We start from the raw sequence: 14,940 nt of genomic DNA, 5'->3' as shown, positions 1-14,940 counted from the left end.
TTTTTACACAAAGGGTGGTAGATGCGTTGAACAGTCTCCCAGAGAGGTGGTGGAGACAGAGACTGTGTCTGAATTCAAGAAAGCGTGGGATAGGCACGTGGGATCTCTTAGACAGAGGAAGAGATAATGGTTACTGCGGATGGACAGACTGGATGGGTCATTTGGCCTTTATCTAGCATCATGTTTTTGTGTTTCTATGTTACTTCGTCAGTTCCATGTCAGAGAGCCCATTCCTCTTTAAACCTTTCAATTGTCTAGACTCAGAGTGAAAGATCCCCTCTACTCACCACTCTACAGTATAAGCACTTTACAGCCTCTTCCATGACTCCCTTTGCGTGATAACTTCCATCTTTCTATTCCAGTGCTGACCACCACAACTTCTTGATCAAATCTCCACATCATATTTCTACCACATCATGTGCACACAGTTTACCTACTGGTATCACCTAAAAGACTGGACTGTAAACATATATCCTATATCATCAGTACCTTTTTTGTCTTTTTCATACTAAAAAAAATTCAGAATTTGCGGAGACCACAATCAACAACACGTCAATATGTGCTTATCTCTCCTCTATCAGTGCCCTACAAGTGCGTATATTTCAAGTTTTAAATGCCACATAAGTACCTATGGGCACCAATCATCTGGGTACATGTCCACCACTAATCCAATCTCCCGTAGTTTCAAATCCACAGATAATCTTCACATGTTGAAGTCTCCTTTTGAAGTGCTTGTGATTCCATCTCTACAGCATATTGCATAGCCTGTTATCTTCTCCCATTGAATCCCTTCAGTACACAGATCCAGTGGATTCCAATTTCTAATACACGATCCTCGTTATTCAACATTTCCTCAAGACAGAGTTCTTCTTACTCATCTAACTTCCTACTACAGATAGTCTCCAATTTTCATCTCAGCCACTCAATAGAAGTGCCAGACTTCTTCTCCAGACCACCTGGTCTCCCTGGGACAACTGTACTTCACTCATTGGGCTGTAAACCTACCTTCTTCCACTCTACAACGTGTCTGTTATTGTCCTTTAATACCAACAGACTAGGATCTTCAGTGATCAAGACCTTCATCTCTCCATAGTCAACAAACTGTATAAAATACTGCCATGCTCAGGTTGAGTTGCCACTGGACATTAGTGCTCCAGAGCCTAAAATAACAGCAGTAACAGCCTTGGTAGTTTAATCCATTTCTCCTCCATTCTGAAACAGACTTCTAAGTCCCTACTTCATATTTTCACATCCCATTTCTTTCTGGAGTCCAGTTCCAGATGGAATTGTTGGTTCGGTCAAACATAGTATGATATTTACAAAGTAATGAGCTGATGTACATGCATTTGCTCACCAATCTGCTGACTTCGACCACAGACTACAAAACCTTCAAAAAAGAAACAAAAACCCTACTCTTCAAAAAATACATAAAACCAAACAGGCTTGGAACTCCTCCTGCAATTACCAACTACTCCTTAACAAATTAGAAAATGCTCAAACTTTTCCTAAGTTCGTCTTAATATCTTAACAATAAGTTCTTCCTATTATCACAATAACTCTTATGTAAATGCTCAAACTTTTCCTAAGTACTTCTTAATATCTTAAAAATATGTTTCTTCCTATTATCATAACAACTCTTATGTAGTCCACCTTGAACCGCAAGATAAAGGCGGAATAGAAATCACTAATGTAATGTAATTACTATGTAACACAGGATGACATTTTATACTGCATTAGAGCACTACACCCCAGCATTAGGTTAGTGCCCTAATTCTGCTTGATAACTTTCCTCCCTAATAGGTGGTGTTGTGTTTCATATATCCATTTAACAAAATGAACTTTGATATCGATTCAAGAAAATGTGAAGTTTTTCCATTGTATTTCATCTTTCTGTTCTAATAACACTGAAAAACTTTGAAGAGAAATTAAGTAAATACTGAAAATGAAGAATCATGAGTATTCATATTGGTCTGCTTTCAATTCTCTAAATAGGCAAATCAACTTACCATGACTAGTAAGGCATGCAGCAGTAGAGTATTATGTTGCTGCTCCATGTTTGGAACTAAATCTGAAATTGAAAATATCATATAACTTTTCATAAGTTCTAAACTTTCAAGATTACATGGATCCCTTCTGTATACTGTAGTTTGATGTTCTTATGTTATCTTCCAAAACAATCTATTTAGAAAAACTCTCTTGCTCCCATTCTCTGGTGCATGTATTTCTTATTTAATGAAAAGATCAATAAATAATGGTGCTTGTTTTTGTGTGTGTGTAGGTATAAAGATAGATATAAAGATAAGTTGAACAGATGTAGTTTGAGAAAAGTTGATTTAACATAAACTTGATTTTAGGAATTTGAATTTGAATCGTATTTATTTTTGTATTATGTGTTAAATATCTTGTTTGACCATATTATAACCTGATTAAAGTGCTAAAATGCTTTAAATATCATAAAATAAATAGAATTAAATATTTGTTTAAGTGAAAGATAACATTTCTGTTTGTCTTTCTGAAGGGTTTTGTAACTGGTGGAAAGGATGGCATAGTTGGACTCTGGGATGACATGTTTGAAAGGTGCTTGAAGACCTATGCTATTAAAAGAGCATCACTGTCACCCAACTCGAAAGGTACCACTATATCATTATTTGTGTGTGTGTGTGTGCAGCAGAGAAATGTGGTTGCTGTTTTAGTCCATGTGGATATGTAAAAATAAGTCAGTATTTGGAGTCCTTGTTCAAACTTGGGGGTGGGGTAGGAAGGAGAGGTACTTTATCATTTAATTGAAAGTTAGCTTGCAGAAACAACTTGCTGATCTCCATTTTCTTGCAGGATGATATTTGTGAGGAGAGAGAACTTGGAGGAGTGGGGGGAGAGTTGGGTGATTTGATATCCTTGTATGTTCTTTTCAGCAGTTTTATTTTATGCATTTATTTTGAAAATGTTTAATAAAAACTTATTGAAACAAACAAAAAAAAAAATACAAGTCATCAAAAAGTTACATAGCATGTCTGCAGGAGACTCGCTTATCTGAGATGGAACAAAAAAAACTTACAAGGTTATAGGTGGGCAAAGTTTTTTATTCTTTTCATCCCATAAAATTTTTACATAATTTCTCTCCAAAAGTCTCCAGGCAGCTGCTAAAAGTCCTCAAATCAAATGCTGGAAGTAGATGTTTGTTTTTGCAAGTGACTATGCATGGTAAGACATTCAACGTGCTGACAATCTATGCCCCTAATAATTATGACTATGCATTTTTTTCAAGCCTTAATTAGGCTTTGTTCTTTGTACTTAGAGGTCTCATTAGTGGTGTTTTATGACCCTCAGATGGCTAGGATCACATTAAGATCCAATTCTCCTCTTAAGTTAGAGAGGGGAATCTAAGGGCTGTGTACAGCATTAAATTTGTTGGACCCAAGGCGTTTGTTGAATTCAGAGGAATGAGATTATACCCATTTATCTAGGGCAGTGTTTTTCAACCGCTGTTCCGCGGCACACTAGTGTGCCGCGAGATGTTGCCTGGTGTGCCGTAGGGTCAGGGCCGCCATCAGGGCAATACCACCAGTCTAGGGAGAGGGGCGGTCCGCCCCACGTGGACAGGAGAGAGCTGGACGGGGGACCCACGGAGTTCAATACATCTCGAGCCGCGAGGCTCGTCTTCTGTTCCTGCCTGCCCTGCAGCTAACATATAGCCGATCGCAAGCGTTCCCCGATGTCAGCGCTGACGTCGGAGGGAGGGCTTAAGCAAAGCCTGCCCTCCGACGTCAGCGCTGACGTCGGAGAATACTTCCGTTCGGCTATTTGTGCGCGGCAGGGCAGGCAGGAAGCAGAAGACAAGCCTCGCGGCTTGAGCTTCGTTTTGCTGAGAAAGTTGCAAAGATGGGCTGGGAGGCAAACACGGAACACAAAAGGGGGGAGGGAGTGCGTTTTGGACATAAGGCATGAACTTGGGAGAGAGGAAGGGAGGGAAAGAGATGCTGAGGTGGGGGAGGGAATGCGTTTTTGGACACAGAAGAAATGGACTTGGGAGAGAGGAAGGGAGGGAAAGAGATGCTGAGGTGGGGGAGGGAATGAGTGTTTGGACACAGAAGGCATGGACTTTGGAGAGAGGAAGGGAGGGAAAGAGATGGTTGTGTACACGGGGAATAGAAGAAAGGAGAATTTTTGGTCATAGGGAGGGAGTGAGGTACAGATAGTGGCATACCAGGGGGGGGGGTCTGCCCCACCCCGGGTTTACGTCCCAAGGGGGTGCACAGCTGGCCACTCTCCAGTGTTGTCCCTAGGCCGGCAAACTGCGGCTCTTTAGCCACTTGAGTGCCAACGCCTCCATCGGGAACAGGCCGGCGCCAAGTTCTCCCTGCTTTTCCCTGTGGGGCTGGCCAACTCTCGCCACTCGCGTCAATTCTGACGTCGGAGAGGACGTTCTGGGCCAGCCAATCGCTGCCTGGCTGGCCTAGAACGTCCTCTCCGACGTTAGAATTGACGACGGGTGGCGAGAGTTGGTCGGCCTGAGCATGGGGCATTGACGCCATTTGTGAAAGCTTCAGGTTTGAAAATAATTCTACATGCAAAATGACACCAGCGCAAGGTTTTAAAATTATAACCAGGATTTATTGAATTATTGGTTCTATTTTCCCATTATTAGATCAAAAGAATAGCATAATTGCTTACGTTGCGCTCATGGGAGATCATCATCGTGGCCAAAGACTGGCCTTCTCACAATGGTCTCTTTTTTCTATCTCATTACAGTCTATTATATAACTTTTGGTTTAGTGACATCATCAAGTTTGACGACCAATAACATTTCTCTGGGTGGTCTTAAAGTTTAGACAAAGAAACATTCCTCCATGTTTAAAAGTTATACAAAGTTTCAGATGATTTCTGAATTAACATTAACATTCAAAAGAATTCACAATTATTAACATGGTAAATTCTCAGTCCTTCCATGCTGACAAGTTCTGAGCCTTAAAGGAAAAAAAACTCCTAAGCTGACAGATTCAAATTGCACAGCCTTACACAGAAATCTTACTCAGGAGAAAAAGGGGGGGTTAAATCCCCCTCTCCTCTTCCTGAAGCGTGGGCTTCCAAGGCCCCCCTTCTCCCTATTCTTGAGACTGACTCTAATTACTTCCAGATGTTGTGCTCAAGATTTTTCCTTAATATTTCTTATAAAACCATTTATATAAACCATTTATATTTCCACATATCACATCCATGGGCCCCAAACATTCATAATTTCATTCATATCTTGGCCATTCATACTTCATACATTTTATATCTCAGTTTGGAATATGGAGTTTTCCTAACTGGCCTGAGCACATCTGTTTTCAATTAGAACCACGAGGCTAAAGGCGGGAAGCTGAACAAAGAACAGAAACTATTCACTGGCACAAGATGCTGGCCTAAGACAGGACAGTTATAGTACATACAAAAGAACCTCCATGTAATCATGTAATCATGATTTCCACCATGATTTAGCTTCAACAGCAAAGTACACAAAAAACACCATTCTTTTCCTTATATTAATCTTTAGTGTGTTTTTTCTTCTGGCCTTAGCTACATTATATTAAAATTTTTATTCACCTGTTTTTCCGTACGCTTCTATTTGGGCGTGGTCCTTAACTAACACAGAATTTTCTCTAACTAGAATTACCCAGAATCATATGAAAAACTGGCGCTACAAAAATACTGCACTATCATGCTTCTGACCTCAATATCGTCCCATAACGAGCACGCTAGCCACGCGCCACGACTCATTCCCCTCTTGGATATTACTGAATTTATGAAGTAATATTCATAATTGAGCTCGTGGTCTTATCTGTGGCGCTGGGGTTCACTCAGGGTACGGTTCTTCTTATGGATCAGTGTGTCTGTGCAAGTATATTCTTTTAAATGCCAATTAGATAGCAAAAGCCAGAAAAATGTACTACCTAGGCCTGCAACGGCAGGTGCCTAGAAGATCTTACCCAAAGCTTACTTGAATTCTCTAGTGAGAATGCAAGCAAATCCCATCCACTATTCTAGATAAAACCCATCTAAGTGTACATTTATGTAAGTTGCTGTCTAAACCATATCATATAGGAAACTTACCATTCCAGTGATTGTTAGACAGTGTCTGTTCTAGGTGCAAGTACAGTCCTAGAGCAGAGACGTCTGTTGTTTTATTCATAGAGGTATTCATGAAACTCCAGTACTTTTGAAGTTAAAAAGTCAGAAATTTAGAGAAAGTATAGTTACAGAAAAATAGAACCCTAGATTTCCCTAAGATAAAGAGAACCTCAGTATTATCTAACTTAATTGGTCCCTATGCTCAAAAGTGTTATGTTATAGAGCCCTGGAATTAAATCAATAAAATGTAAAATAATGCACAGTGTTAAGAAAACCCAAATATATGCTTAATATGGAAATGTACTTATGTGCAGATAATGCATGCACATCAGATATAAGTTTTCTTTTTCTGTGTGTGTTGCAGGAACTCATTTCTCAAATTTAAATTAAAATCATTAAAAGGACTGATGATATCAGCTGTTAAACCCAATTAAACAATATTGTGGCACTGTGTTACAGCTTAGAAGCTGCCACTGTGTATAGAAATACAGTCATATGAAATAAAATTTAAAATACAGGACAAAATATTTTCTGAGAACAATGCATGAAGACAATGATAAAGAAAATACAGTTATTAATACAATATCAGAATAAGTCTATGAAATTATGCAAAAGCATAATTAAAGTTCAGAAGCCTAATTCAAATGAAGTGATTTAAAGTAACGTGGTTTAAGATAAAGTCTGTTTTTTCATTCAAAATTTTTATATGAGTCCAGAAATGTCTTTTGCAAATAGTTTTAGCAACTTGTAAGGTCGGAGTCTCTAAATTAATTTCAGTGAAATTTAAATCATGGCTTTAAAAAGTTCATGCTGCAACGTTTTCATAATTCAAGCTTGGCTTTTCTGTAACTATGGAACTGCTTTTCTTTACACCCGTACTGGTACAACTGAAAGGTAACAGTCTATTAGTTGAAGACAAAGGAACACTGAAATTCCCGCCGAAAATTCAGCATCGGAATTTTTTCTCTGTGTTCTCCACAGCTCTAGTGGTGGTATGTGGTACTGCTGATCAGTGTAAATCCTGGAAGGAAAGCACATGTTCATTAACAAAAGAACAAAGAAAAGAGAAACATATGGCACTTTATCCCCTCTGCAAAATTCTTGTATTGCAGAGTCTTCTGTGTAGAATTGTTGAAAAGATTCAAAGAAGGTTCTTAACTGAAACACAAAACATACAGATTAAATAGACTTTTTTCAAGGTCCTGTAGTACCAAAATATGGCTACAGGAAAATTTAAACATGCAGACACATTCTCTACATGGTAAAATTAGACTTTCTTTTTTTCTAACATCAGGGAATTATTCTCAATTCCATATTCTTTATTGGGTTCCTATCCTGAAGAGCTTACTTGTAAAAAGTAAGCAAAATTTCAATTCCGAATTCATCCACTTACATAAAAGTTTATTATAATTGTTCATTTCCGGTAACAAGGTTAACAAGCCTTTTGTTTCACATTTATTTCGATTTTCAAAAAAATATAGGTACTTAACCTCTACTTTTGTTAATCTTTTTATTTTAAACTTCCCAATTTAATTTTAAAATGCATTTAAATTTAATTACTCCCTAATCATACATTTCAGACAATGCACAAGTTTAAAAATACTTTATAAACCATGCAGGGGCACAAAAATTCATATTCAAAATTAATTTGAACCCTGAGATAAAAATATAAAGGCAGGGATTTTATTTTTCCCTTATGCACACTTGCCTGCTTTTAAGCATGGTATCTACCCTTTAAAATCAAACTTTTTCTTTTCAGAAAAGTATTCTTTTACTGTTGAATACATTCCCAAGTCCAGCAGAATTCTTTCTTTTCTCTCATCTTCCCTATCGAACTTCTCCATATCAGATCCCTTACAATCAGGTCATAATTCATAGCACATCCTTCCTTAACACGTCTCACAAAACTTTCTTCCACATTCTTGTACGTTCGTTCTACAGACTATCTCCCTGCTTTGAAATCGCCAGACATTTAACTTTCTTTTCCTTTTCACTTAACCATCTCGTTTAAAAATCACTTTCCAATTACAGTTCTGTTCTTCCAACATTCTAATAACCTTTTTAAAATATAAAGGAACAAGGGAAAAATTCAAGCTACATAACGTCTTTTTTTTTTTTCTAGAATGCATCTTGTACTGAGCCCTTAGGCTACAAACAGCTTCTGAAACTCTCCCAAAGTACCTCCATTGTTCCTAACACAGCAGGGATCACTTAGCTATGTAAACTCTGCTCTCCCAATACACTCAAACTGTTTTCCTGAACATCAAAAACAACTTTGAATTAACTTCAAGTGCCTTACTAAACAATTACCCGGCTGATCGGAACTCCAACCTGCATGCATTTCCCTGTTAAAGTTTTATCGGAGAGAGACCACATTGAATCCTGATAATAAGCAAATACCTGTTGGAAAATCTGTAGCCCTGAGACAAAAGAACTCCATTGCTGTTCCATTCCCTCCCCCTCTTTCCTCACGTGATAGCTCTGTGGAAGGTATCGAGGGAGGAAAAAGGTGGGGGTGAAAATCCCCCATTTGCAGCCCGCTCTTTCAAACAAAGAACACTGAAGGGAACGGGAAGCCATTAACTTTATTTTTCTTTTTCCAGAGACAAGAGAAAAAGTTAGGGCAAAGCAAAAAAGACAGAGAGAGACAGAACTGGAGTTTAGAAAGACAAAGCTGAGAAACACAATTTCTTTTTTCTTTTCAAAGTAGTTACTTCAGATAGGCACTGAAAATGCACTGAGGGAGAAAAAGAAGGAGGGGGGGTGCCCTCAGCCCGTTTTTTCAAACAAAGAGACGGGACAGAGGGAAACTTTTCAAAGTCAGATTAAAACAGACAGTTTTCTTTTTCACAGAGAGAAAGAGTTAGTTCAGAGACAAAGCTTAGACACACAGCAGGAAAATATATATATATTTTTTTCTTCAAACTCAGTAACCTCTGTTATCAGACAAGCAAAAACTTAATTTTTTTATTCTTTCAGACAGGCACTGCTCAGTTTAAAAGCCAGATGGAAAAATGCCAGCACTGCAAGGGCTGTTACATTCTTTCTGTGTTACTTTTATTTCTAATTTTTTCTTTTTTCTTTTTTCATTAATATTTAATTTCCACTAACTTCATATAATTATGTACAGATATATACAAGCAGCATGCTCAAATAATTTTTTTATTATTATTTTTAATTTTTTTTATTAATTTTTTTCTCTTTAAACAGGCGTAATACTCACAATTTTCCAGTTTTCCGGTCCCGTTTTATCTCTAATTTCCGCCATATTCCTGCGCAGCCAGTCAACCTGTGACCACCTTTTGTTACACAACCATGCGAAATCTCCAGAGCTCCTAGAGTTTCCATGAATAACCTATAAGCTTTTTCAAGGCGTCAAATTAGTTAGTTAGTTCCCGGGTTTCGCCACCAATTGAGCATGGGGCATTGACGCCATTTGTGAAAGCTTCAGGTTTGAAAATAATTCTACATGCAAAATGACACCAGCGCAAGGTTTTAAAATTATAACCAGGATTTATTGAATTATTGGTTCTATTTTCCCATTATTAGATCAAAAGAATAGCATAATTGCTTACGTTGCGCTCATGGGAGATCATCATCGTGGCCAAAGACTGGCCTTCTCACAATGGTCTCTTTTTTCTATCTCATTACAGTCTATTATATAACTTTTGGTTTAGTGACATCATCAAGTTTGACGACCAATAACATTTCTCTGGGTGGTCTTAAAGTTTAGACAAAGAAACATTCCTCCATGTTTAAAAGTTATACAAAGTTTCAGATGATTTCTGAATTAACATTAACATTCAAAAGAATTCACAATTATTAACATGGTAAATTCTCAGTCCTTCCATGCTGACAAGTTCTGAGCCTTAAAGGAAAAAAAACTCCTAAGCTGACAGATTCAAATTGCACAGCCTTACACAGAAATCTTACTCAGGAGAAAAAGGGGGGGTTAAATCCCCCTCTCCTCTTCCTGAAGCGTGGGCTTCCAAGGCCCCCCTTCTCCCTATTCTTGAGACTGACTCTAATTACTTCCAGATGTTGTGCTCAAGATTTTTCCTTAATATTTCTTATAAAACCATTTATATAAACCATTTATATTTCCACATATCACATCCATGGGCCCCAAACATTCATAATTTCATTCATATCTTGGCCATTCATACTTCATACATTTTATATCTCAGTTTGGAATATGGAGTTTTCCTAACTGGCCTGAGCACATCTGTTTTCAATTAGAACCACGAGGCTAAAGGCGGGAAGCTGAACAAAGAACAGAAACTATTCACTGGCACAAGATGCTGGCCTAAGACAGGACAGTTATAATACATACAAAAGAACCTCCATGTAATCATGTAATCATGATTTCCACCATGATTTAGCTTCAACAGCAAAGTACACAAAAAACACCATTCTTTTCCTTATATTAATCTTTAGTGTGTTTTTACTTCTGGCCTTAGCTACATTATATTAAAATTTTTATTCACCTGTTTTTCCGTACGCTTCTATTTGGGCGTGGTCCTTAACTAACACAGAATTTTCTCTAACTAGAATTACCCAGAATCATATGAAAAACTGGCGCTACAAAAATACTGCACTATCATGCTTCTGACCTCAATATCGTCCCATAACGAGCACGCTAGCCACGCGCCACGACTCAGGCCCTGCGGGGAAGAGAAGCAGGGAGAACTCGGTGCCGGCCTGTTCCCGATGGCGGCAGTGGCAGCCTATTCCCCAGTGGCGGTGGCAGCATTATAAAATACTTTCTTTGTGTTTATTTGATTCCTATATATTTATATATAGTCAATATAGGCACAGTTAAATTTTTTAACTTTTTCTAATGGTGGTGTGCCTCGTGATTTTTTTCATGAAACAAGTGTGCCTTTGCCCAAAAAAGGTTGAAAAACACTGATCTAGGGTACATGGTTCTCTGTATATCTCACATAGAGTGTATCTTATTATCTGAACATTGGAGGTCTCTGATCTTGCCGTTATCTGACTGGACTCCATTTAACCAGCAGAGGTAAGAACATCTTCGGACACCGACTAGCCCGCCTACTTCGCAGGGCTTTAAACTAGGTAAGTTGGGGGAGGGGACCTACTCATATACTGGGGTGGAAAGGAACTATCCTGATGGGACGAGTCGACACTCAGATTCCGAGGTAAGGACCCAATATGCAAACAGTTCTCTTGGAGCCACACAGACTCGGTCAGGAATAGCCTTACAGGGACTCAGCAAACACAAAGTGTGGAGGGCCATGTATGTTAATGCACACAGTTTAGGCAATAAAATTCTAGAACTAGAAACTGAAATAAGGGATGCCAACCTAGACGTGGTGGCAATATCCGAGACTTGGTTCACTGACGCACATGGGTGGGATATGGCTATACCGGGGTACAATCTACTTCGTCAGGACAGAGAGGGCAGGTTAGGTGGAGGGGTAGCACTATACATTAAGGAAGACATCAAAACTACCAGAATCACTGATGTCAAGTATACCGGGGAGTCCCTCTGGGTTAACCTGGCACGAGGTAGTAAAAAATGCCTGTATCTTGGTGTGGTATACAGACCTCCAAGACAACCGGAAAACATGGACGCAGAATTAATTGAAGACATAGAGAATATAACTCTACGGGGTGACACTGTGCTGCTAGGGGACTTCAACATGCCTGACGCAGACTGGAACACATTTTCAGCAGCAACCAGCAGCAGCAGGAGGCTTCTGAACTCCATAAAAGGAGTACATCTCAGACAGATGGTAACGGAGCCCACTAGGGCCCAGACGATCCTAGACCTGGTACTCACAAACGGGGAAAGCATCTCAGAGGTCTCGGTAGGAGATACGCTAGCCTCCAGCGACCATAACATGGTATGGTTCAACATTGGGAAAGGATCCCCTAAATCAATTACAAAAACAAAGGTGCTCAACTTTCGGGGCGCCGACTTCGCACGTATGGGAGATCACGTTCATCAGACGTTACAGGACCAAGCAGAGACCGGCAATGTGGAAACTATGTGGTCGTACCTGAAATCATCCATACACGAAGCAACTAATCGCTACATAAAATCAGTAGATAAACGGCAAAGAAACAACAAACCCCAATGGTTCACTGAAGAGATCTCACTCCTCATTAAGGAGAAGAAAAAAGCATTTCTTTCCTACAAACGCACCCAGAGAAGAGAAACTAAAGTAGAATATAAGACCAGATCGGCAGCGGTCAAAACAGCAGTTAGGGAGGCCAAACGTCGAGTGGAAGAAACTCTGGCAAAAAACATTAAAAAAGGGGACAAATCCTTCTTTAGGTATATCAGCGATAGGAAAAGGAACACAGACGGTATAGTACGCCTTAGACAACCGGACGGAAACTACGCGGTGGCGGATTCAGAAAAAGCAGAACTACTAAATGAATATTTCTGCTCAGTCTTCACCTGCGAAGCACCGGGACACGGACCACAGTTGATGATAATACAAGACGTGAATGACCCGTTTCAGAACTTTGAGTTCACTCCTGGGGACGTCTACAACGAACTGGCAAGGCTAAAGGTAAACAAGGCCATGGGACCGGACAATTTACACCCAAGAGTGCTCAGAGAATTGAGAGATGTCCTGGCAGAACCGTTGGCAGTGCTCTTCAATCTCTCACTAAGTACGGGGAAAGTTCCGTTGGACTGGAAAACAGCCAACGTCGTTCCTCTACATAAAAAGGGTTGCAAGGCTGAGGCTGCGAACTATAGACCGGTAAGCCTCACCTCAATAGCGTGCAAACTCATGGAAACACTAATTAAGTATAAATTAGATACGATCCTGAACGAGGGAAATCTCCGGGATCCCAGCCAACATGGATTCACCAAGGGTAGGTCATGCCAGTCCAATCTAATAAGCTTCTTTGACTGGGTAACAAGAAGACTAGACTCAGGAGAGTCCCTGGACGTCGTGTACCTGGACTTCAGCAAAGCGTTTGACAGCGTCCCACACCGCAGGCTGCTGAACAAGATGAAATCTATGGGATTAGGAGAGACTCTAACTGCATGGGTTAAAGATTGGCTTAGTGGCAGACTTCAGAGGGTGGTGGTCAACGGTACCCTTTCTAAAATGTCAGAGGTGACCAGCGGAGTGCCACAGGGTTCGGTCCTGGGCCCACTCCTCTTCAACATATTCATTAGGGATCTGACTCAAGGGCTCCAAGGCAAGGTAACCTTATTCGCTGATGACGCCAAACTATGCAATGTAGTAAACGGCTTTAATCTTCAGGATGCTATGGAGCAAGACCTGCGTACTTTAGAAAGTTGGTCCTTGATCTGGCAGCTGGGCTTCAATGCCAAGAAATGTAAGGTCATGCATCTCGGCAACGGAAATCCTTGCAGAACTTACACCCTGAATGGAGAAACTTTAGCCAGGACCACGGCAGAACGAGACTTAGGAGTAATCATCAGTGCGGACATGAAAGCATCCACTCAAGTGGAGAAGGCTGCATCTAAAGCACGGCAAATGATAGGCTGTATCAAGAGAAGCTTCGTCAACAGGAAACCTGAAGTCATGATGCCACTGTACAGAGCCATGGTGAGACCGCATCTGGAATACTGTGTTCAATTCTGGAGGCCGCATTACCGTAAGGATGTGCTCAGAGTTGAATCGGTTCAGCGGATGGCTACCAGGATGGTCTCGGGGCTAAAGGGTCTCCCGTACGAAGAAAGACTGAGCAAATTGCAGCTCTACACTCTCGAGGAGCGTAGGGAGAGGGGAGACATGATTGAGACATTTAAGTACATCACGGGATGGGTAGAGGTGGAAGATGATATCTTTCTTCTCAGGGGACCCTCGACCACAAGAGGACATCCGCTCAAGCTCAGGGGAGGGAAGTTCCGTGGAGACACCAGGAAGTACTTCTTCACGGAGAGAGTGATTGAGCATTGGAACGAGCTTCCAGTGCAGGTGGTCGAGGCACGCAGCATCTCAGACTTCAAGAACAAATGGGATACCTATGTGGGATCCCTACGAGGTCATGCCAAGGGATAGGGTCACTAGGACTGAATGAGCGGGTAAGTAGAGTGACAGTATAATTACAATTATTCTTTAGGGGGTCAGTAGATTTAAGAGGGTGGGTAAATAGTGTGGGCAGACTTGATGGGCTATGGCCCTTATCTGCCGTCATCTTTCTATGTTTCTATGTTTCTATGACTTAGATTCATTTAATCCTTTGACAGCAGTTTGATTTTGATTCCCAGCTTATCCGCAACATGATTCAGATTTTCACACCTTTTTATTGAAGAAATAGGAGAAAATTGCTATATACAATTGTGAACATATGGATGAGCCTCTTTTAGTTTGTGATACTGTCTAAGGCAGTTTTACGAGGTGATATTGTTTCTTATGTTAGTGCTCGTAATAAAGGAATAACAAGAGGAATAATATTAGAGAAACAACTTCAAAAGGTTAAAAGGCAGTATGTTGCTACTCACTCATCTGGGTTAAAAAAAATACATAACAACTCAGGCTGCACTAAGGCCCAGATTCTATAAATGATGCTTAAAGTTAGGCGCCTAGATCAGAATGACTAGCCAATCTAGGTGTCTAACTTAATTTTCTTAATTGGCTTTATCGTCACTGATCATTGAAAGTGCCATTAAAAAACAATTTTAAAACGTAAAAAAGATTAATTAATTGGTAGGCATCTAACTTGTGTCACTGACCAGCAAGTTCCCATGGTTTGGGGCACACTTGTTTAGCCTAAGAAACTACTACTATCCATTCAGTTGTGTTCGATCCTTGGATACTCTGTAGGCCAGTTCTCACCATGCTTCCCTTTTTTCCACGATTTCTTTCAATTGCT

At 40.1% G+C, this 14,940-nt stretch overlaps 1 protein-coding gene across 2 annotated transcripts in view; it reads left to right on the top strand.

Moving 5' to 3' along the window:
- Positions 1-14,940, top strand: part of EML6 (EMAP like 6) — a 523,485-nt gene that overhangs the window by 254,045 nt on the left and 254,500 nt on the right. For both annotated transcript variants that reach the window (XM_033938328.1, XM_033938329.1), the window contains exon 19: positions 2,519-2,630. In XM_033938328.1, coding sequence (XP_033794219.1) covers positions 2,519-2,630 — 112 coding nt within the window. The remainder of the gene's footprint in view (positions 1-2,518; positions 2,631-14,940) is intronic.

The sequence above is a fragment of the Geotrypetes seraphini genome, chromosome 3, assembly GCF_902459505.1.
Source record: "Geotrypetes seraphini chromosome 3, aGeoSer1.1, whole genome shotgun sequence".
Classification (NCBI taxonomy): Eukaryota; Metazoa; Chordata; class Amphibia; order Gymnophiona; family Dermophiidae; genus Geotrypetes; species Geotrypetes seraphini.
Note: the sequence above shows the minus strand (reverse complement) of the source record. Positions and strands in the feature narration are given on the sequence as shown.